General features: G+C 41.9%; 2 protein-coding genes across 6 annotated transcripts in view; one reads left to right on the top strand and one right to left on the bottom strand.

Annotated features, from left to right (window-relative positions):
- FRY (FRY microtubule binding protein) overlaps positions 1–24,556 on the top strand; it is a 447,087-nt gene that overhangs the window by 399,955 nt on the left and 22,576 nt on the right. For 3 of the 5 annotated variants that reach the window (XM_027589564.2, XM_027589566.2, XM_027589565.2), the window contains 9 exons: positions 2,016–2,090; positions 4,435–4,605; positions 10,400–10,600; positions 11,150–11,311; positions 13,995–14,161; positions 15,580–15,769; positions 20,690–20,839; positions 21,967–22,065; positions 24,163–24,246. In XM_027589564.2, the coding sequence (XP_027445365.1) occupies positions 2,016–2,090; positions 4,435–4,605; positions 10,400–10,600; positions 11,150–11,311; positions 13,995–14,161; positions 15,580–15,769; positions 20,690–20,839; positions 21,967–22,065; positions 24,163–24,246 (1,299 nt within the window). Of the gene's footprint in view, positions 1–2,015; positions 2,091–4,434; positions 4,606–7,460; positions 7,470–10,399; positions 10,601–11,149; positions 11,312–13,994; positions 14,162–15,579; positions 15,770–20,689; positions 20,840–21,966; positions 22,066–24,162; positions 24,247–24,556 lie in introns of all 5 variants that reach the window. The other 2 variants (XM_027589569.2, XM_027589563.2) reach the window with 1 other exon arrangement.
- Positions 4,500–24,556, bottom strand: part of ZAR1L (zygote arrest 1 like) — an 86,239-nt gene continuing 66,182 nt past the window's right edge. The window contains exon 4 of the mRNA XM_027589572.2: positions 4,500–4,590. Within this exon, the coding sequence (XP_027445373.2) occupies positions 4,579–4,590 (12 nt within the window). The 3' untranslated portion in view covers positions 4,500–4,578. The remainder of the gene's footprint in view (positions 4,591–24,556) is intronic.

The following is a 24,556-nucleotide window of genomic DNA, read 5'->3' as shown; positions in this document are numbered from 1 at the left end:
GGGAAGAGATTAGCCAACGATGCTAAGGGACCAGGAAGGAAAGAGAAGGTAGGAAGTGGTCAGATCTACCCGCTGCTCCATGAATGGACATTAAGGAGGCCTGTACTTAGTCTAAGATGTGCAAATACTTTGTTTTCCGGTGGCCCTTCTGACCACTGTCCCCTGAGCGTGCACTCCAGTCATGGTCTCCACGGACAGTCTGAGCCATACGGAGCAGAGCAGGCTGCTGGATCTCTCTGTAGGTCCATTCGCTCCCTGGGCGACTGCCTTACAGTGTGAGTGTCATCAAACTTGCTGTCGAATGAAACCTCTGCATTATTCAGGGCTCTTTGGTAACTAACTTGACAGAAGCCCAGTGGAAAATTACCTCAAGAAGAAAAGGAATTTATTAACTCCCATAGCTTGGTTTCCCACCCAGCTGGATTCTAGTACACAAAACCAAGGAACTGGATCCTTAACCTCTCTCTCTCCCCTTCTCACTGTCCTCTCCTTCCCTTCCCAGTGTTGGCCCTCCTTCCCTCTCTGGCGACTTCATTCTCAAGCAGACTCTTGTCTTAGGAAATACCAACAGCTTCCAGCAGCTCCAGATTTGCATGGTCTTTGGCTCTGATGATTCCAGGACAGAGGCATTCCCTCCCCAACATCCATAGCGATTCTAGAGAAAGGACTCTTGTAACATGTGTGAGGGAGGCAAAGCCCCACTTAGTGGGAGAGGAGCTGTCCCCAAGAGAAAAAGAGGGACTGTATTGTTGGAAGAAGGCCAAATGGTGGGCACTGAGCAGGGGACCGCAGGGCTCACCAAGGTTAGGCGAGTGGAGCGCAAAGCATCGCATTTGCTGGCACATAGCTGCTTCTCAATGACGTTTCATTGAGCTGTTGAGCAAGAGAGCCTACTATACTTTCTTGGGGATCTGGAAAAGAGAAGAAAACTATACATCCCAGTTCCAGGTTCCTCTACATTGATTCCTTCCCACAACTGTAAAATGCCCACTAAAACTTAGGAAAATATTTTAGCAAATCTCTTGCCATCCGCCCACATCAAGGTCTTCCTGTCTTTGACCTTGAAAAGACACGGTATTGAGCGTCCCTTCTATAATTTTGGAAAGAAGAATGCAGTGAAGCCAAATTCCATTAAGAAAGAAAAGCTATGAGTGATATTGGCCTCCAAACAGTCTCCACATTAACTTAAATCAGATTAAAAGGGAAAAATCATTTTACAGAGTTAGGAAGATTGCTTTAAGAGCATGTCTGAAGTACATTAACATTTTTTAGGTCCCAGCTACTCTTCCTTTTCATTCTCAACTCACCAGTCATCCTGAGATCTAGTTTATCTATGTCATTGGAAAATGTGACAGTTTATAGAAGGATTTCCATGCGTAAGTGCCTAAAAATAAGGCTTGTGAAGAAAAGCGAAAGGAATTGAATCTGTTTAACTTTAGGAAGAATAAATTGAAAAAGATTTAATATGGCTTGCAGATAATTGAATTTTTTAATTCTGTGGGAAGTAAAGTTATTCTCCCATTTGAGGAAAATAGATTTGTGCTGGAACATAATAGATTTAATTTAGGTGTAAGGAAAGCCTTGCTAATGCTGAAAGACAAGAAAAGATTATCAAGGGGAGTCAGGAGTGTCTGCTGAAGAACCCAGGGGCTGATTTTCACCCGCCCTCCGTTGGGAAAACTTAGACAGCACTGACCAGTAGAAACATAATGTGTGTCTCATTTTAAACTAATAGTCGCCTTTTTTAAAAAAAAAAGTAAAAAGAAACAGGTAAAGTCATTTTTAATAACATGTTTTATTTAACCTAAAACATCTCAAGTATTATTATTTCAATATGCAGCCACTATTTTGCAATTATTGAGATACTTTCCATTCCTTTTGTGTATTTTATGTCTCAATTCTTACTGGCCACATTTTGGGGGCCATAGTCAAATGTGGCTAGTGGCTTACAGTATTGGAACAGATTTGATCACAGGACCCCGTGATTAAAATGTGTTTCTGTGTCTCTTTTCCAGAAGAGGACAAAAGAGAAGTTGGTGCACGTCCTTTCTCTGTGTGGCCAAGAAGTAGGATTAAGCAAAAATCCATCAGTAAGTTCTGTCATGTATCACGTGTATGTTGACACCATATCTTTTTTACCTTTGATCTTTTTTAGCTTTAGAGAAGTCTGCTATGAATTACAGGTATGATATCCACCATCTAGATCAAACCTGTAGATCATTTCTCTCAACACTATGATTTTTAATCTCACTTAGTTCAGAAACAATGAACGGCTGTTTCCTCCAGTTTGTCTGCAAATAAATACTCAGTTGTTTTCATTGTTTAAAATTTCTTGGATTTTTTTTTTTTTATAAATATGCTCAGACGTCCTTATTTATGAATCTCTCCTGCACCACGATATTTAATAAACATTCCTTTGGGGTGCAATTTTACTCCTTGTATGCACGCCTCTTCCTGTGATGTCATTATTTTATGCACAATAGGGATGGAAATAATGATACATCATTATGGGATTTTTTTCTCTTATAAACGTCCACTGATGTTACAGTTAAAAGAGAACAACAACAACATGCCATTGGGTTTTGGAATAAATGAATAATCGCAGTATTAGGATTTAGCTTCTGAAGTTTTTATATAATTTTGAAAATTCAAGTTGTCTATGAGTCTACTGTAGCCAAAGCAATAAAAATCTCAGGGTCTGGTTTCACTGGGCATTTTTATTTCATCCATATCTCCGCATCTTTGTTATCAACAAAAAAGTAAATAGCAAACTAAATAATTTCCCAAATAAAGTAAGAATTAGCAAACAGTTGCTCCGGGGAGCTGTCTTTTAAACCTCAAAATGTATCTACTAGGGTAGTTAATGAGCAGATGAAATGTCGGAGGCTCATATATTCTCACGCAAGCGCAGTTTGGTGTTTTCTTATCTGGGAAATGCGCCCCAGCCAGCCAGCCAGCCAGCAGCTAAGCTCGGCTTCCACTGAAGTCACCTTTTTAGTGTTACTGATCAGTGGATTTGTTGCTGCTCTGGTAACATTACCGAGGGCAGAGAGGACGAGGGGAAAGTGGCAGGGGCAGGCGGAGGGAGAGAGAAAGAGCACTTTGCCTCTGCAGGGCGCCTCGGTGGCTCAGTCAATTAAGAGTCCGACTCTTGATTTCAGCTCAAGTCATAATCTCAGGGTCGTGAGATCAAGCCCCGCTTCAGGCTACACACTCACTGCAGAGTCTGCTTGAGGTTTCTCTCCCTGCCTCTCCCTCTGCCCCTCCCCCTGCTCACACACTAGAAATAAGTAAATAAAATCTTTTTAAAAATCATATTGATCACTTTATTTAATATCAATCTATGTTCAGGAAAGGCTGGATAGCAAAACATTTAGGTTCATTTGCAGTTTTGTTTTTTTTTTTTTTAAGATTTATTTGTCAGAGAGAGAGCACGCACAAGCAGGGGAAGTGGCAAGCAGAGGGAGAAGCAGGCTCCTTGCTGAGCAAGGAACCCAATGTGGGAATCGATCCCAAGACCCTGGGATCATGACCTGAGCCAAAGGCAGACGCTTAACCAACTGAGCCACCCAGGCGTCCCTCATTTGCAGTCTTATTTCTGTAAAGTTCTAGTAAATGTCCTGGTGGAAAGAACCTAAACACAAAAGACAGTTTTAAAATATTAACATATGAAAGATCTTAATAGGGGAAAAAATGTTTTGTTCTGTTTATATCAACAGGAAAGGAATTTAGGTATAAATTACAAGCATGGCTACTCAGATACTCGTCTGTAATTCAAATGAGCAAGGACTGTAGTAGTTTTTGGCTTCTGTTTCTTTATCAGTTTCTGGCTTATCTCTGAAAGGGTTAAATACTTTGCTCTCACAGATTATTCTACAGGTATCAGTAGTCCTTAAAATATTATATACAATTTCTAACCTCAGTTTAGAAACAATGGAAAATTTCTTGGCTGCCCTAGTTTGTGAACACATGCTCAGTTGTCACACACACACACACACACACACACACACACACACACACACACACACACACCCAGGTGGGATCCAGTCTTCATCCGTTAGGAAGCAGCAATGTGACTTGAGCTAGTTTGTGAACACATGCTCAGTTGTCACACACACACACACACACACACACACACACACACACACACACACACACACACACACACACCCAGGTGGGATCCAGTCTTCATCCGTTAGGAAGCAGCAATGTGACTTGAGCATTTTCCTCCTGCATGAACTTGTGTCTTTGCAATGAGTTTAATCTGAAGGCACCTGTCCAACATAAATAATAAAAGAACATTCTAAAAATACCCACTTAAGGAATTAGGTGTGTACTGGAAATAGAGGGCCATGAAGAGCCAATTACAGTTTTCGTAGCACAAACAACCGACGGGAGAACGGTCTCTCAGGAGAGGACTCTTGTGATTCGTAGGTGATTTTTTCATCGTGTGGGGATTTGGATCTGCTTGAGCACCAGACGAGCTTGGTGTCTTCTGAGGACGGCGCCCGAGAGCAGGAGAACATGGATGACACAAACAGCGAGCAGCAGTTTAGAGTCTTTAGGGACTTCGATTTCCTAGATGTGGAGCTGGAGGATGGAGAGGTACAGTATATTCTCTGTAAAAAATAACCCACTCAGCCTTTCCTTGACTAATGAAAACAGTTTCTTTTTACCCGCTAAATAATGAGGTTTTATAACAGAGTCTTTAATTGGAAAGCTGTAAACCTTATTTTGAATCAACTTATTCAAACTTACAGCAGCTTAACTTTGGCAAAAGTTACCACACCCTTCCTGTCTGAGTCCACAGCATGAGCTGCCAAGTTATTTCTAAATGGCAAAGATCTGACGTTTAATGACCACACAAAGACTGTGTGTGTGCAGTGCAAAGGTGAACTTTAAAAAAAAAAAAAAAAATCACAAAAACATTCAAGTTCTGAGCCTGTTCACTGGTGCCTGGGGAAAACATGCTAAGCATCTAATTATTTTAAAAGTGAAATTACTTGATGACTTCAAAGCTTGCCTGCTCCAACAGGAGACAGGAGCCTGAGGGCTCCAGCATCCTTGTGCCGTTTGATGAAATCATTACAACTTGAAACAAGATAGAAGGCGCGTAAGAGCTCTGGGCTCTGCTCTAGGTTGGTAGCTAGTGTTCCCAACACCTGGAGCTGTTGAATTCATGTCTCAACCGGCAAATGCAGATTCATGGATTTGAATGATAATTATGGTAATAGGATGCTTTCTGTTATGAATCATGGTTTTGAAAACCGGGATTGGAAGGAGGGGCATCATTCTGACCCTCTCATTTCCAGCTGGGGGTAGTCTCTGCCTCATGGAGGAAAACCAAATTGACTGATGAGAGGCTGGCATATGTAAACATGCCTGGTACCACACCGGCTCACAGTGTTCCTTAGTACACTGGAGTTCACGTTTAGCTAAATGCACTGATTTTCCCAGAGAGAGAAAGGGCTTTCTGCCAGTCTTACATTTAAAATGGAGGCCCCTCTTCAAAGTTTATCAGATACCATGATGGGTAGGCACCTCCTGACTTACCTATAAACTTGTGAGAAATGGTGCTTCCTTAAGCAGCTCACCTTCCCTAAAAGGATATGTATGATTGCCAATCGTCTTATGTCGAGGTAAGGCCAAGGAGCCATGGCCTAGCCTGGATGTCTGGGGAGAATTATGTCCTCAGAATGCAGAATGTTTTCTTTACCTGTTCTTTCTCTAGAAACCAAGTTGAGCAGACCCAGTCCTTAAAGCATCTTTAAAATAAGTGTCAGCTTTTCACCTTGAATTATTCTAGAACCTGTAACAAGGATTGCAGAGTTTTCTGACTGTTAACCTTAATGAGTAATAGAGAAATCAATCACTAAGTGGAGTGAGGATTGTTTTAGAAAGTCTAAACCAAAATACAACCGTTTAGAATACTTTCAAAATGTCTCTGAGGCCAGAGCTATAGGGAATGTCAGAAGATTAGCTCCCTGATCTGGGTCACTGACCTAATCCTTGTTCTTAGGCTAGAATTCAAGCTTAGGCACCCTCTTTACTCTGGAAGTTAAAATGAGGGAAAACTTGATGAAGAAAGAGAAGTATTATTTTCCAGTCTCAGCCAAAAGGAAAAAAAAAAATGTGTTATGGGACATGACCTTGCAGGAGTGATGTAAAGTAGAGGAATCAGACACAATTTCAGAAAAACTAACAAATTTAATTTCTATCAGAACAAAGGAAGGAAAATCGGAGGTGCCTCTCACTTGAAAATAAATATTATACTGATGTTTTTCAGGGACAATAAATAATAAATACTCCTCTCCCTTCTAGTGTTCTATTATCCTAGCAGACAAGAACTTCAAAAGCATAGTGATCATTTTATCTTATTCGATTAAGATTTTGTAAGAAACTTCAGAGTGTGAGAGTATCTGTTCCACCCAAATAAAATAAACTCTCTGAGAATGTTCTGCTACTTCTCAATAAGATTATAATACGGGATTCTAGCAAGTTTACCGAGTGCTAGAGTAAAAATGCCCGAGCTTTAGTCAGGCAGGTCCAACTTGGAATTTCAGCTCTGCCACTGACGGAGCTTTATGCCCTAAAACGCGAATTTTAAGCTTCTCTTGACTTCCTCATCTGTTAAATGGGTTTGATAATATCTGCTTATCAAGTTGATGCCGGGAGTAAGATAACCTCTGCCGAGTGTCAGGCATGCAGCAGGCAGTCCTTTGTACTGTCATTGGTGAATAATTTCAGCATATTCTCATCTGAGAAAGCCAAGCTCATCTGGCGTCTAGAGCAAAACACAATTATCAAAAAAGAAAGACAAGATGTTTTTTGGGTTTTTTTTTTTAATGTCTCTTCCTTTTCATTAAGTAGTCTCCGAATTCCGAATTTATTGCCTCCTATCTGTAACAGTTTGCCTTAGAACTTTTAAGGATCGTTAAAAGGTGCCATGTCCTTGCTATTAATTGCACATCAGCAGTGAACACACCACGACCACAAACACTTTAGTCTTGTGAGATGGATCAGGTGATGCCACCTTTTCTTTTTCCCCCAGCGGATGACCCTCATTCGTTTTCTCACGAAGTTGAACAATTTTCTCACAAATAAAAATTTAAGCATCCTCCCTCCCCCCCCCCCCCTCAAAAAAAGTGTTAAGGAGCAGAAGCTGCCGGTCCCTGAAGTGGCAAGCTATTTCAGAAATTGTTTTTATGATTCGTTACCCCAGCTACACCATCCACCCCCAAAAGGGTTTGAACTTCCTGGTGTTTGATACTGATTTCTCTCTTTGGGGGTTTGTATATCTTCACCATTTTTTTTAAAGTCGCATCTACTGAAGGCTGTATTGTTGGCCCTGTGTATTGCTGTTGTGTTAAAACTAAGATGAATGCACTTGAGTGTCTTTAATATAATTGTTTTAAATAGACCTCTTATTTGTTTTTCTGTCCATTCAATCTGCTACCCAGGAACTTCAGGTAAGATGATGCTATCTTTAATTCAGATATGCTAAGTAGATGTTTTGCATCATTGCAGACTTATAACAACATAATTGCTTTTTTCCTCCCTTCTAGCATATATATGCCTATTTGCGTGCATATTTACACTGAGGTGTGTGTGTGGTGCAAGGTGGATTTTTCTTTGTTGCTCCAGTATGGAAATATTTTCTAAACTATAAATACAAGATAGTTTTAAAATCTTGGTATGCCTGGTCTAGAAGTCGCATAAGTCTATCTCTTGAGCGAAAGTGAGGTTTTAAATATGATCTATGGAAATCTTACTATTTCTGAGAAGGCAGCCGTCCAGCTGGATTGGTTCTGTTGTTAAATCCTCTTATTAAAAGTGAAGCCAACAAGCCACATCTAACAATATACCACCAACACTTCCAATCAGATCCTTTCCAGCATTAGGAGCTATCTCTGTATGGCAACTATATAAAGTTTCATCCAAATGAGAACCATTTCTCAAGTCAAAGGGCGTGCTAATAATAACTGCACGTAGACAACAGGCATAAGCCAGGACCATCAGGGGGCAAACTGACCTATGAGCACCTTACTATGTCTGTGTCGTGTCAGACAACTCTGAGAAGGTGTATATTTGAGGAAATATATTTTGACCACACTGCACCTACATTCTTTCAACAATAATCCTTACTTGATAGAGTTCTAGTATGGAAAAAAAATTATTTCAAAAAATATTATTTCTGACATTTCTAGAATGTTCAGTCACAAATGCTTTCTCATCTCAGTATAAATCCTGAGTAGTTATTTAAGTTTGATAACTGACAGATGCAGATTGTCTTGAATAATTAGCCATCTCCTAAATTTCTCACACGTAGAAAATCTGACATAATCAGTAAAACACTGTTTTGACTTTTGACCACGTAGGTTGACTTTTAATAACCACACACTTGAACTTGAGCTAGACTATAGATACCCATACTAGAGATGCACTACTGCATCTCGCTTCTTCAGCCACTACCAGGGAAACAGTTTCAACACCTTCGCCTCTGGTGGAGCTACTGCATGCTCTAGAAAGACATCCAGATATTCTTCCTGCAAGAACAGCCTTCCCTTACCCCTAGTTCTCATGCCTGGTTCATTCAGGGCTTCACCAGTGGTGCAGTCATATCACTAGGAACAGCGATCCATGGCCAGTGTAGCATTCCCTCACCCTAGACGTCTGTATTTCTCTCATGGTTCTTCTCAGGTTCAGCATGCGAGACTTCCAGAACTGTTGCCTAAGATAGTTCATCCAACCCATTCACTGATTTGGTACAAGAGAATCAACTTTAGGAATTAGGTTTTATATTCATATTTGTATATTTCTCCCAGTAGTTTGCATGTTCTTCTTTTTCTCTGTATTCTTATTCTTTTCATCTTTTTAACTTCTTCACACATTGCATTTTCTTTTTCTTTCCAGAACTCTTGCCTTTTCCACATTTTTCTTTCAGTTTTTCACTGAAATAGCTAATTTAAAATCCCAGCAAAACAGTTAACCTTTTCCACTAGGAAAAAAAATATTTGGTGACAATTTATCATAGCAGATACAGATAAAAGTGCAGATACTACTCTTTATAATCAAACAGTTCTAAGAACAATCGTGAACATCATACATGGGGATAAATCATGATGATAATTTTCGTATCAGATCCAGAATGTGTTTAGGATTCTTACCTATTGCCTTTTGCCATGAATAGCCAAAAAAGACTTCAGAAAAGTTAAAGCATCTGTTATATGAGAGATCTATGAGAATGGCAAGTTTTGCTTCATTAGGATCCAGAAGAAATAGATCCTTAAACCAAAGGAAGATTAGTAAATTTAAAGCTCATAATTTTAACAGTGATTTTACATCTCTCATATTATATGATTATGCTACTCACTGAGCTCTCACCAGAAAGTTATTTTATTTCAGCGAACCATCAGACAGTGTTTCAAATGACTTCTAAATGAAAGGATTCTGGGCTAGATTTTGTTCAGATTACCTATCTATATAGGTTAAAACTTGCTCATCAAGGGGCTATTTCTCTTCCTTTATTCCTGTTTTAACAGAGAGGATAGAAATAAAACCCAAATTACTTTCTAAGAAAGATTTTCTTGTCGGACAAATACACTTACTTAACATCAGATGGTCGGTAGAGAAAGTCTGGGATACAATGAGAAGCTTTAACACCTGCATTGTCACTCAGCGCAGGTCTCAGAAATGAAAAGGTACAAGTCAGCATTAGTGCTTGGTACCAAGTCAACCATTTCAGGTCCAGGAAAGCAACTGTTTTCTATGTTAGGACAATTATTTAAAGATGAGCCTAAAGCAAAAGTTAAGCTGTGCTGCTCTGGCCTGTGCATAGTGCATGATCCATCAGACTTCGCCCAGCTGCTCTCAGATATTCTTTTAACTCTGCATTTGATCTGCAAAAACCGCTGTAGCAGGAACAGGCTGGAATGTTTACCTAATACTCTTCTACTTAATACCGGAAGGATGTGGAATGTGCTACAGCATAGCTCCTACTTTTTCTCCTTCCGAAGAAAAGAGTACTAAATGGGCCGGGGAGGGGCCTCACCTCTTTGGAGGTTGTTTTAATAGAAATGGTCTCTTTCTTACAGATTTTTGGAAACCTAGATCATTACAGAGTTGACCAAAGTCACCTTTTAAGAAAACATGGTGTTACCCACCAGGCCCAAGAGAAATGTGTAATCACTTCTACCTATGATTCAGTATGCACTTAGGTGAAAATATTATGCTTTACTACCTTTCACATCACGTAAACAAAATGTCTGGTACCAAAGTAGATGAGAGCTTGGAAATTCATAATGAAAGCATTTATTTCTAAGCTATGACTAATTAAATGTGTGAAGGTGTGAGTGCAGGAAGATTCTGGCATAAAAACCCGCTGATGGTGTGATTTCAGGGTGAGAGTATGGACAATTTCAACTGGGGAGTGCGCAGGCGTTCTCTGGACAGTTTGGACAAGTGTGATATGCAGCTTCTGGAGGAGCGCCAACTTTCGGGAAGGTCTCCCAGCCTAAATAAAATGAACCACGAGGACTCCGATGAATCCTCCGAAGAGGAGGACCTCACAACCAGCCAGATCCTGGAGCACTCCGACCTAGTAAGTGGGACCACCTTCCCACCATGGGAAACGGGAGGTTTATTTTTGTAATCGAAGCAGGAGCGTGGTTTCCAGTTGCCGCTAAAGAAACTTCGCACAGCTGCTAAACTAACATCTGAAAAAATCAGGTAGTGTCTAACTGATGGTAACAAGCCTCTTGTCTATAGGTTGCAACCAGACACAAACACTCGGGTATTTGTTAGAAGCCTTGAACACCATCAGATCCATTAAGGCCTGGATTGTTCCTCAAATAACTTTTATGAGGCTGGAATCTTTTAAAAAATGCCTGAGACATCTGAAGTTTTAGGAAATATAACGGACATTTGGATGTGGTTATCTGCAAGTATGAGTGTTCGTGTTTTAGAGTTCTGTGCCCTAATGCCCTACACCAGCTGCTGGGTTTAAGTTCCAATAGTGAAATATGCACGTTAAATAATATCTGTCACCCAAAAACAAGCTCGGGCAATGGTTTGTACTCTTATGTAAAGGATCATTTGAGCTTTTAAAGAAACTCCACACTGGGTTTTATTTGCTTTGCTTTCTCTACAGATCATGACTCGCTCCCCTTCTGAGGAGACTAATCCCATGGAATCGCTCACCACAGCCTGTGACATGACCCCTGCTGATCCTCATTCCTTTAACACCAGAATGGCTAGCTTTGATGCGTCTTTGTCCGATATGAATAATCTGCAGATTTCTGAGGGCTCCAAGGTGAAGAGATTTTGGCAATTATGATTGTAGTTTTCTTAAAGAAAAAGTACTTCCAATTTTCTGAGAAATCTTAGGGGGCTCTAAGTGGAGGGACTGTATCTTTTTCCTTTCTGACTTTTTTGAAATAACTGAATTTGTGCACCTGAGCCTATGTTTTGAAGTTGTTTTACCCTCACAAATGAGCAGCCATCTTCTTGGTGGTTCAAAGAGATTTGCTTTGAGGTCTCATTCAAATGAGACATTTTGCATTTTCCATATAGCAGGAACACTGCTGATTAACGGCAAAACAAATCGGTGTATGTCTGAGATTGCTGTGACTTGGGAACTGCTGTTCTTTGTCATGACTTTTATAAAACAATATGCTAAGTGAGGTGTGGGTGTCTGCATGTACTTGGGGAAATTTTTTCCTATGTAGGAACCAGTTATACAATTTGTACATTGACTCCATTCTGGCCTTTTGGCATACTACTGGAATTTTCAGTGTTAATCACAATATTATGCCAAATTTAAACAAAACTGTCCTAGCCAGACAGAGGAGAAAAGTAAGTAACGGATACAATTTTCTTATTTAAAAAGTCAGGGCTTTAAAAAGCTAGCAATGTATATTTCGTTTTTTGTTAATTTTTAATTCTAATCCTAAAACTATCCACTTCCACACTGTGTTCACATAAGTGCCCACATATGTGGCCCTTAATATAGAATTTTATTTTCTATGTTACAAATACCAAAATAGCTGTTGGTAGTAGGTGTCCTTTATCCTGAGTTTGCTATGGTAGTATAAGTTTGAAAGAGAAGGTTATAAAGTAATTTTTAAATTGTATAAAAGTATGTTCTTTCTGATACTTCTAATGGAAAAAAATATAATACTGGCTGTTGTGTACTCTTTTTACAGCGCACTTAAAACAGATCTGAGGTCCAGGTACTTTAAACCAAGGACAGCCAACCAAATCGCAATCACTTAAAAATGTTGAAGCTTAAAGAATTATTTCTAAGAGAGCCTCAGTGCGAAAGGACTATAGTCTGGATTCTCAGAGTCAGCAGAGTCCCTTTTATGGCCAAAAAAGGTGCAGAAAGAAAGGAAACTTGTCTGAGATCAAAATGCCAGAATCCTAAGATTAAGAAATTAAATATCATGGGAAGGACATCACAAAATAAATGTGAAGTTATTAGCATTTGCTATTTCTCAGTCTTACCATAGACATTCTCTCAATTTTTCTGTTTTGATTGCCAAGTTACATAGATTTCTCATAGAAAGCACTACCTGAGTGGTAATATACTTAGGAACTCAGGCAGGAATCATCTAATTCAATCAAGGAAAAGCTAAGTCTGATTTCTGAAAGGCTCTCTCTGTTTTCCACCTGAGCTGGGTTTCTGCAATGTGCGATACAGCCATGATGTTAGAAAGGGAAAATAAAGGACATTTTTGTGAGAACCCAGCCCTCCCCTAATAGATTAGGTTTATGTACACTAATGACCCAGACCAGTCACCAGCAGCCAGTCTTGTTGGCACCACTGTAGTTTTAAAAAGCCGGAAAAAGCAGATATGGATAAGCCTCTGAAACTCAGTATTTATGAGCAATTCCTTCAAAGACATGAGCTATCTTGTTTCCCTAACATATCTTTAAACACTCCTCTTAATTTCTCTATTAATCTTAGATTCAAAATACCAACTGGGTGGCCAGCCGGCAACCCGTGATAATGCTCAAATTCATATAGATTTCCTTTTTGCATGGCTTTGGTTTTGTTTTAAGAAAATGACTCACTGAAACATGTGCGTGTGATGTCTTCCTCTCCTCTTCTGGTCTGTAACCCAGTTGCCTTCCTTCCTCTCATAAAGAACAGTCAGTTCTCCAGCTGAGTCCCCCTGGCCCCCGTTCAAACCCAGCCTCTTTTTCCATTGCTCTTGCTGTGTCTCTCTCCTGCACCTCACTGATCCCAGCTCTGCCTTGACCGAGAGCCCTTGCATTTTGCTGCTCCCTCTACAACAATGTGAGAGCAGCCTCTCCTATCCATTATCTTCCGGGGCGGCGGGCTTCCAAGAGCAAAGCATGTATGTAAATGGGTCTTAGAGGATTTCCAGTATGGAAAGGCCTATCAACATGGCTGGCTCAGTGAACAACCATGGACCACTCATGCACCCTGCAGGTTTATCTTGAGCATTTAGTATACCAGCCACTGATGATTTTAAATTCCAGTTTCCATAGGTAAAGGAGTCCTGTGTCAGAGCATTCCCTCTGGATAGGCTCGCTTTAGAAGGCAAGTTTTGTACAGTGGAAAGAGCTCTAAATCCAAAGGCCCTGATTTATCTACTTGGTGCCAGGCAAGTCCCTTTCCCACACATGAGTTTCCTATAAAATGTGAGGGCTAGACCAAGGGGTCTCTGTGGTCTTTTCTAAGTTTAGCATTTATACTCCCGTAATCATGGATCAAATATGGCAATCTGCTAAGAGCCTCTTTGGAAACCACTATAGGCAAGACTGAAAAGAAGGTAAAGAATGAACAGTGCTTCCGAGAATTCCCGAGTCCAGTTACAGAAAGGGACTGTTTTGTAGCCAGAAAATCAATGCCCCTGATTTCTATTACTCTCGGGATTGGTCTCTTTTATTTTCCCTTTAGTTGAATAGATTTTCCCAAATATATTCTTACAAAGTGGGGGGATTCTTTCCTCTCTTTCTTCTTCCAGGCTGAAGCCGTCCAGGAGGAGGAGGACACAGCCGTGCATGAGGACGACCTGTCCAGTTCTGTCAATGAACTCCCCGCAACCTTCGAATGCAGTGGTAGCTTCAGCCTGGATATGACTGAGGCAGAAGAAAAAGGCAATAGAGGACTGGACCAGTTTACTCTCGCTAGGTAAAGCAGCCCTTGGTGGAAATGAGTGGTGACAGCGTACCTGGCACATTGTATCACATTCACTGTATCTCAGGTGAAAGGTCACACGGGCACTGCCGGGACTTCCTAATGAGGAGTCCGAATCGACTTCTGACTCCGAAGGCTCTCAGCTGGTCAGAGTCCTCCAGCCTGGGTGCAGGTCACGTAGTGACTCCTAAAAGCCATAGAGTAACACAGAGTAACACCGAGCAACGTAAAGCCATAGAGTAACTCAAAAGCCAAAGAGGGGCCTGGGGACATGGTCCAAGCCTTGCAAGCTTTGAAGATAAGCAAGACTGGCAAACCTTGGAAATGAGGAGTTCTTTCCACTTCGAGTTAAAAGACAAGAACAAGAGGCTCTTTATAAGTTAAATACCTACTCTTTTTTTAAGTGGGTGGCTTTCAGCCTGGTGGCTGATATTTCTGAGACTAGTGAGATCTAGTCAGAGAACGCGAGTAGACAGAAATAGAGAGGATTAGATAAAAAACACTAATGCAGGGGCACCAGGGTGGCTCAGTCAGTTGAGCGGCTGACTCTTGATCTCAGCTCAGGCCTTGATCTCAGGGTTGTGAGTTCAAGCCCCACGTTGGGCTCCACACTGGGCATGGAGCCTGCTTAAAAAAAAAACACACACACACACACACAAAAACACACACACACAAAAACACACACACACGCACTAACGCAGTGTTAGAAAAAAATCACAAGTGATAAGGCTAGAGATTTACTTCTAGAGAAGAAAGAATCCTAAAATCTCCTGAATGTGGACAAGAACTATGGAGCTTTTGATAATGGCCAAAGACCTTCTGTTATGGTGAGCAGTGTCTGTCCTTGGAAGGAAAAGCTGAAGGTGACAATTCCTACAGAAGAACCTGACCTTTCGCCTGTGGTCGTTTTCTTCCCTTCCTCCGTGGGGCTCTGCGCCTCTCACCCCGCCTCTCTGTCCTTACATTGCCTTTTCTCCCTCCACCCCCTGCTCCTGGGCATTCATGCATGTGCAGCCATTAATACTGTCTCCCACAAAGTACATGTGGAATCTGAAAATCAGATTCCAAATCTGTGTTCTAATGGTTCCCAATGAAAGCTGAAAAGGCGCGAAAGTGCCAAAAGTAATGTTTCTCTGGGGAACGGCGGCTGGGAAAGCAAGAGTACTCGGTGCTGGAGGCTCTGGGGGCGCGTCCCGACTCACTATAAAGGAAGTCAGAAGGGGAGGAATCCCAGAAATTCTGGAGGTGAAAATTCTCTTTCCTAGATTCAGAGGAGAATTCCGAAGATCGGGGAGGGAGAGCTGAGTCCCCGACGCAACCTCGCCGGGACAGCCGGCAGGGCCAGAGGGAGGCGACCCCGGGGGGAGGACGAAGACGGCACTTGTTGACAGGGTTGTCTTCCTCTTTCCCAGCTTTGGAGAAGGTGACAGGGGCGTCTCTCCCCCGCCCTCGCCCTTCTTCTCGGCCATCCTTGCTGCATTCCAGCCGGCGGCCTGTGACGACGCAGAGGAAGCCTGGCGCAGCCACATCAACCAGCTCATGTGCGACTCGGACGGCTCCTGTGCAGTGTATACATTTCATGTGTTCTCCTCCTTGTTTAAGGTACGGGGCCCAGCGCCCGGAGGACTGCGTCTCGCAGCGGGGCCAGCTAGCTTCCGGTGGTGGGAGGCGTGGTGGTTTCGTTCGGGGTTTGTACTCTTTTCTGCTCCAGGTACCCCTCAGTTGCCTCTGACCCCAGCCTTTCTTCTGTTTAACCGTAATCTGCACAACCTTCCCAAACTGGTATTGCAAAGGCCTTGCCCCCCCCCCACCCCCCGCCGCGAGGATGCAGTCCACGTGCTGTTCGCTTTTTTTTCTTTTTTAAGATTTTACTTATTTATTTGAGAGAGAGTGAGAGAGAGAGCCCAAGAGGGGGTAGGGTCAGAGGGGGAAGCAGACTCCCTGCTCAGCAGGGAGCCCGACGTGGGACTCGATCCGGGGACTCCGGGATCACGACCTGAGCCGAAGGCAGTCGCTTAACCAACTGAGCCACCCAGTCACCCTGTGCTGTTCGCTTTTGTCGTTCTGGCTTTTGTGGATGTCATCCGTCCCAGGCAACCGTGACACCAGAACCATCGAGTGGTACCTTCTGCCAAGCCTATCCTGCATCCCGTCGTTTCTCTTAAGACACTTCCTCTGTCTCTCCTTTTTCTTCATTATTCGTGTTTAGCCTTTCGTTGTCTTTTCTCTCTTTTCCCCCGCATGAGTTCCTTAAACGTGTCGTATGTAGATGCTTCTGAACACATGAATGGTCATACTTTGCTTAGTCCGGACAGGGTGTGCGCAAATTACAAAGAGGCCCCTTCCTCCAGACCGGTGCAGTACCGAGTGTGGCCAGCAGAGGGCAGGCTGGCTCTCAGTCCCTCAGCCAGGCACCCGTGGCATCTTGCCCACGGCTCAATGTAGCAGTCTCTGCGAGGACACCTTCAGATTTCACTTGTTATCCCCAAACACACTTACAACAATGGCTGAACCAAAGAGATGGAGGGAACTCGATTTCTGGGGGGTGCTTGAAGGTTTATTTTGATGCCTGCCTGTCTGTTGGTGTGCAGATCCCTGTCAGTTCCTTTATGTATCCTGTTCTGAACTTTTACTCCAAATTTCATCAAGTGATTGGTGGAGGGTGGGAGGCAGCAAAAGAAGAGAAACACGGCTTTTTATGAAGAAACCCCGAAGGTCTTCTGTCAGCACTGGAGTTAACTGGCTCTGTGTGCTTTATTTGAAGGCGATCCTAAGAAAGTAGCAGGGCTGGGAATAATGCTCAGCCAGGAAGATGAGGTTATAGGTGAAGATCGACTGACATGGAAACATAGTTACCATAGAGTTTAAGAGAAAACTAGTTTTAAAAAACCAGTGTGTACAGTACTTTTTTTTTTAATATTCAGAAAATAGTGAAGATCATATACTAGCAGTTCACTGTAGTTTATTCAGGGTGATGAGATTATGGGTGTCTTTTTTCCCCCTTCTTTTTACTTTCTTTCAAGTTCCTAATTTCCTATAATGAAGATGCCTTTCTTTCAGCATTTTTTTCTAAACCTGTATTTGATAACCCACAAAACAGAAGTGCCACTAATAATACAGGGGAAACATGGAAAGGGACAATGAGTTCCAGCCTCCAGTAGATGTGAGTGATGGGCGAGTGAATGGACAGACAAGAGTGGAACCCCTCTACACTGTTTTATAGGTTGAGTTCTGTTGAGTATATCATGAAAGGGGGACCATAACCTGGTTGGCCTGAGGGATGGGCCCACTCATCGATTACCTTAAGAAGAGCCATGGCAGAAGGGAAAGGCAGGATAATCAGGAATTCTACTAAAAGTGGGATCATCTGCCTTAAAAAATTTCCAACCCAGGAAGCCGCAATTTAGTTACTATAAAAAGTAAAGTCTGGGGGCACCTGGGTGGCTCAGTCAGTTGGGTGTCTGCCCTCGGTGCAGGTCATGATCCCGGGGTCCCGGGATCTAGCCCTGCATCAGGCTCCCTGCTCGGCAGGGAGTCTCCTTCTCCCTCTGCCTCTGCCTGCCACGCCCCCTGCTATAGCTCTCTCACCCATTTTTTTGGAGAATTATATACCAGTAGTACTAACAGCTACAGTTTCAGTGTTATTGTGCTGCTCTCTGCCAAGTTTTCAGTCTCCTTTCAGGGACATCTTTGAGAAAGTCGACTGGACAAACTAAAGTTGTATCTGAGATTAACTGGAGGCTGGAGGGGCTGTTAAGCTTAAGAGAGAAAAACAATTGTTTGCTGAGAGATAAGAACTCCAGAAACACTCTTAACACTGAGCCAGACTGAAATGTTAAAACAAACCGTGAGGAAGTTACCATTTGAGGCAAATTTACTTGTTAAGGACTTAGGAACAAAGGAATTTATTTTTAATATCATTCTGAATTCTCTTTTAAAATAATGGCCAATGGTTAATAATTTAAGTTTGGCTGTTGTAGTAATTTTTTTCTTATTATGGTCACTAGACTGTGCTCAATTTTCACATCCTGAGCAATACTTTTCCCTCTGCCCGGCATGCCCGTGTCCCCTGGGCCCTCAGCTGTACTCCCAGCGACACACAAACCCCTCACTGGAGCTCACTGCAGCAAATGAAGACTTCCCTTCTTTCTCCCATTCTGTCACCTGGGATCCCAAGCACATTGTGGTTCCATGTGTCATGCTTGTCACATTCTATGAGAATTAGTTATTATCTGTTTCCCCCCAAGAGGGCAAGTAATGGTGTCTTATGGCTAGCATGGTTGCTAACACACAGTAGGTGCTCAGTGAACATAGGATGAATAAATGGGAATCTTTTTTAGTGGAATTCTTAAACGGACATGTGACTTGATGACAGTAGACCAGCAGGTTGTCCCATGAGCTGGGAGGTGAGGCTGGGCCCTCGGGTAGAGGGCACTTTTGGGTTTGAACTTTATTTTTCCATTCATGTATTAGATTAATCCCTATGTAGCTTATCTGCAATAATAATCATACAAATGTGTACCTCTTATTTCAGTTTTTAATATTACATTTAGCCTTGGGGCACCTGGGTGGCTCAGTCAGTTAAGTGTCTGACTTTAGCTCAGGTCATGATCTCAGGGTTGTGGGATAGCGCTGTCATCGGTCTCCCTGCTCAGCGGGGAGTCTGCTTCTCTCTCTCCCTCTACTCCTCCCCCACTTGTGCTCTCTCACTCGCTCTCTTTCAAATAAATAGAATCTTAAGAAAACATATTACATTGAGCCTTAAGAACTTTCTCAACTGTTATCAAATGCTATGTGATTGAGAGCCATATGAGTCACAAAATAGGTATTAATACAATATGCTGGAAATGAAATACATTCCAGGCATGCAGTCTATTAAGCTGTTGTCATGTCCCCCCCATGTCTGTTTACTGTTCTCCTACATTTTCCTGTGAGTTTGAAGGCCACATTTCCCTGTATTTAGTTGGATTTGGGAGGGGTAGAGAGGAGGTAATTGCCAAAATAATTTGGTTTTAAAAATGAGGAATTGATTTCCAATGGTCCAGCGTGACCATCTTTCCAAGTGTCTCAGCCATCATATGTCCTTCCTGCTGCTCCTGGGTTAGGATGTTGTCATGGTATCACACAGTGCCTCCAAATGATGTGATGTGTTTATACGGAAGTCAGGTGAGGACAAAATGAGTGTATATCCCCTCAATATCACCTGCCTTTATATAAGAGGCTCTCAAGTTCCCTGACAGATAGCTTCCCAGACCTCACCTTATCCTTAGGTCAAATGGAAAGAACCCCAAACTCTTTGGGGACCTGAATGCTACTCCCGGCTCTGCCACTCAACTAGGTGTATGATGCTAGACATGGCATTTCGCGTTCTTTCTGCTCTAACATTCAGTCGTTTTTTTTTTAATTTTTTTCTAACTGTACATAAAACTAACTTAGCCCCATAAAGACATATGTATGCTCTGCATTATGCCAAAATTCTCATGTATATGAAGTAAAAAATCATTAATATGCAACATGATTGGCATTTCTCTAATATAAAGCATAAAGAATCAGCCTGCTGTTGTTGGGGGACATCTACTTTCCTCCCAATAGGGCAGAGAGGATTTCTTCTGGATTCGATTCCACAACTCAAAAGGTATGACATCTCTTTGAGGAAAGCCAATGCCTAGGACTGGAATTATTTTTTGGTTAAATATTGTGTTCCTTTTGTTAAAGATACTGTGTGTTGGAAGCTTAAGGGCTAGAACATGTTCCCATTTTGGCACTGACACAGGCACCGTGACTCAGATTCTTCCTAATTCCGGTTTTGTCCTCAGGCAGTATAGGAGAAACTAGCTCTTAGGAAGCTTTGTCGATTTGTGGAAGGAGTATGAACTCTGGAGTCAGGCTCATCATTCCTCTGTGACTTACAAGCTGCATGACATTAGACAAGTCAGGTCTGAACCTTGACTTCTTTCCCCGGTTGTGAGGATTAATGAGTCTACATAAGCACCACTATGGGACAGACTTAGAGACACCAGAGCAGACGCGCTTTCAGAGGGAGATATTATTCCAGACCCACATAGCATTTACTTCCACTTTTCAGAGGCTCAAATGGCACTATTTTGATGCTCTTTCTCAGGAAGCTGTGATCTTGGGGAACAGAAAAGCATTACATCTCATGACCTTTTCTAACTCGAGCACATTTACGTAATCTGAGTAATTTCTCACTGATCTGACAAACAAGTGAGGAGGACTCAAGTTGCTGACCAGCACTAACCACCAGCAAAAAGAAAAGCACCATTTATTTAAAAGATTTTAAGAGCATCCACGCTCTGGGATATGACACTTTAGGAAGAAATTTGGTCCACACTGGGTGATTATTTACCTAAGACCAACATGCACTCTACTCCCTATCTCCCCCCCCACCTCTACCTAAGGACCTGCACTCATTTGATATTTTTATAAAGATTAAAAAATAGGTTTTTCTAGTGCATAAGTTAAAACTTGCCCTTTACAAATGGTAATTATTTTACCTTGCAGAATATTCAGAAAAGATTCTGCTTCCTAACCTGTGATGCGGCCAGTTACCTTGGAGACAATCTCCGGGGAATCGGGTCCAAGTTTGTCAGCTCTTCTCAGATGCTCACCTCCTGCTCTGAATGCCCTACACTCTTCGTGGATGCTGAGACTGTGAGTACCCCAGTCTCTGGCAGCAAATGGCTAGCCCAGCTTACTAAGGTGTGGAAATTCCAGGAAGCATGCTTGTGTTGTGGTTTGTCTGAAAGATACTGTCAGTGTTTGCGAGAAGCCCCGTGTTGTGACATGACCCCCAAAGGCCTGAGTCTGCATAGTAATGACTGTACATTACCAGCCAAGGCCAAGTCATTTCAGAGAATCAGGAGAAGAATCCACGTTGGTGCCCCCTCCGTGTCCTTGGCACCTCTCTCCAATAACTCTGGCTTTGACAGCCATGAATAGGTGAGTGACCCCCCAGAGCTGACCTAGCCTGTCCCCACGATGCCAGGTTGGCCAGCCAGATGGGGCTCCAGAGGCAGTATGTCCTCACTTTGCTCACTCCCAAATCTCGCGTGGAGACTGATCGCCCCCTGGAGGGATTCATCCAGCCCAAACAGCAAGTGATGAGTTTGAGAGTTGGTTAAAGCATCCTCTGGCTGACTGCCAAATCATGACTTTAGGAATATAACTCTAAGCCTGCATGACGGGTGCGCTCTTTGGGGGCTCATGCCCCCATGCATATCACACAACCATCTCATCTGCTGAGTAATTACTGAATTTAGAACCAACGCGGATGTGCTTTGATTTCAAAAGTCTCTGAAGAATGAGTCTTTCCAGGAACTTGGTAGTTAGCTACCTTGCAGCAGGGAATACAGTAAGAGAAATCATTCTATATTAAAGGATTTAAAGTTCAGATTAACTATAAAATCAGTGTGAAAGTCTATTTGGAGGTCTGTCTTCACACTACTTGGAATATTACTAGATGAAGGTACTAGAGTTCATGCATAAAATGGAGATATTTAACGTGAGCTCCTACAGACACTTGTTAAGATTTGAAAGTCTATACTGATATGGAGAAAACAATATTTTCATGGGAGATTTGGATTAGCGAGCTTGTAGTCAATTGCCATTGCGGCTGATCGTGGAACAAAATTACACGTTGCACAGCTTACTAAAAATGGAGCCACTGGTCCTCACTTTGCATTATTTCTAAATGTATTTCTCTTTTCTCTCTCTGTAGCCACACCTGTGTGCGGTTATCTTTCTGATTGTTTTAATACAAATTATTTTCCTGTCTTTAGCTCCTTTCTTGTGGACTTCTGGACAAACTCAAGTTCAGTGTTTTAGAACTGCAAGAATATTTGGATACTTACAACAACAGAAAAGAAGCCACTCTCTCGGTAAGTTTTTGTGTTTCTGTACATATACATTCAGTTAAAATCAAATGAACCCCACCACTATGAGCCCTGGGGAGGTGTTGTGATTAATTTAAGATAGGATCTTTGGAAGAAGACAGACCTCATCTATTCCTCTGTTAGGGACTACAGTTCCAATTGAATAGTGCTAGAACTGTCAACAGTATGGATGATACAAAAATGATGTCTACAAATGAGAAGTCTTCAGCTTTCATTTTTATCCCCATAGTTTCCCTACCCAGAAATTGGAAAACATGAGTATCTGCTTGAATATGTCTCCTTGTCAATGTCATTAACTTTTCTCAGAGATTTAATAAAATTGTTATTTATTTCCTTCCAGTGTTTGCCTCACCTGAACATAGATGGGGTGGATCTCAGCTCTCTCCTCTTAACTGCTCTCAGTAGCTGCCTATCCCTGACCTCATTGCTTCTCCTGGCCTCGACTCCTGCTCCTTACTCTTTTTTTTCCTTCACAGATCTAGACTGTAAAATGTTAGAGACAGAAGTGATCCAGAAACCAGGCATGCAGGGCCCCTGATCTGACAAGCAATTGAGTGTAATATCTATGGGACACTTTTTATAATATGCCAAACACTATAGAAAAGACATGAATTTTGAAATCAGATGGACATGGGTCCAAATCACAGTTCAGCTACTTAAGGGTTAGTGACTTTGGATAAGTTACTTACCTCCTTATCTCAGATTCGTCATCTGTAAGACAGTGATAATAACTAATTTGCAGAATTGTTGTAAGTATATAACAATTATAATAGTCATAGCATATAGCCTTTCCTGCGTCCTTTCTACGTGTCCAAACAACCTGATCAGAGTTATATATCTTAAATTAAATAATGGAATGCTCACAACTACCCTGGAGTTGCTATTATTGTCCTCATTAGCTAGGAGGTGGAAAGTTGTATTGAAACCCAGGTCTATGGGATTCAAAAGTCCATGTGCTTAAACACAACACAGTATTGCCTTTAAAACAGAAATAACCTATGTAAACTGCCCAGCACAGTGCCTCATACACAGAAGACATTCATTATACAGTTACTTGTTTTTTGTTTGTTGTTATTGTTGTTATTGATCTTTTCATGATCTACCCAAGGGCGAGAGTTCTGACATTCTACTATAACAATTCCCATTGTCTTCTACTTCTGTGGCTTTACTGGTCATGGCTTTCCCCCTTCTCCGTCATCAGTTAATAAAAATAATCCTTCCATTCTTCTCAGTGAACAAACCAATCTTTTGATGTCAGATGTGAATTTCAGTTCTTCAGTGCTTGTTGTTTTGTGCCCCGGGGTTCCTTTTTCCATCTGTATTAGTTACTATCTGTATTAGTTACTATCCCAGATACTTAAGGATGTCAGAATCTCTAAATAGCTGAACTGTTATTTTAATAGCCTTTCTTACATTGAAGTAGACCTGCCCCCACAGAAGCCACCCAATATCACAGAGAGGTAGGTGGGCCATGAGTCTAGTTTCATGGTCCAGAATCCCCCAGCCTGTGAGGAATTGTTGGTTTTATCTCCCAGTCTCAATCATATGAAAGGTGTCTAACTGTATATGATTTTTTCAAGTTTATACATAAAATAGGAATGGTCTGGTGAAACCATCCTCCAGGAATGTTATTATCACAATGCTGAAATTATATATTTAAATGAGCATCATAAGGGGTACTGGGTGGCTCAGTCAGTTAAGCGTCTGCCTTCAGCGCAGGTCATAATCCCAGGGTCCTGGGATGGAGCCCCGTGTCAGGCACCAGCCGGGAGTCTGCTTCTCCCTCTCCCTCTGCCCTGCTCATGTGCTCTCTCAGTCTCTCTCTCTCTCAAATAAATAAATAAAATCTTTTAAAAAATAAAAATAAAAAATAAATGAGCATCACCGAACCCATATGAAGATATTTTAATCTCAAATAGATTATCTTCAACCAGAAAAAAATAATTTCCAAAAGGCATTACCGCAGAATTTTTTATTACTGTCATTAGAAGCTTCATCAATTTTCCCTGACAGGACTGATGATAAAAATGTCCTCAGGACATCACTGATTTTACCTATGTCTGCATCTCTTTCTGACAACAGTGGCTTGCAAATTGCAAGGCAACATTTGCAGGAGGATCAAGAGATGGAGTAATTACCTGTCAGCCAGGAGACTCGGAAGAAAAGGTAATGAAAACCTGTTAGAATTTATCTTTCCGTGCCCTGACAGCGTGTGTTGATTTTGACCCACCCGAGAAGCATAGAGCATGAGAAAGGAAGCCGCGCAATGGGTCACCCCATTATAGTCACAAGAAGAGCAAGAGTGAGACGGGAGGATGTTCAGGCCACGCATGACTGTGTGTTGATGGAATTCGTGGGGAGGGGAGTCTTCTTTTTGGAAAAGCAGAGGTATAAAAATGATCTTTTTGCTGGACATCATTTAACTATACTAATCATTCCCTAATAAATAAATCTGCTCTTCCTTTAGAATATAAAA

The sequence above is a fragment of the Zalophus californianus genome, chromosome 3 (assembly GCF_009762305.2).
Source record: "Zalophus californianus isolate mZalCal1 chromosome 3, mZalCal1.pri.v2, whole genome shotgun sequence".
In the NCBI taxonomy this organism is placed as follows: domain Eukaryota; kingdom Metazoa; phylum Chordata; class Mammalia; order Carnivora; family Otariidae; genus Zalophus; species Zalophus californianus.
The sequence above is the reverse complement of the archived record's forward strand: the minus strand, read 5'-3'. Positions and strand labels throughout refer to the sequence as shown.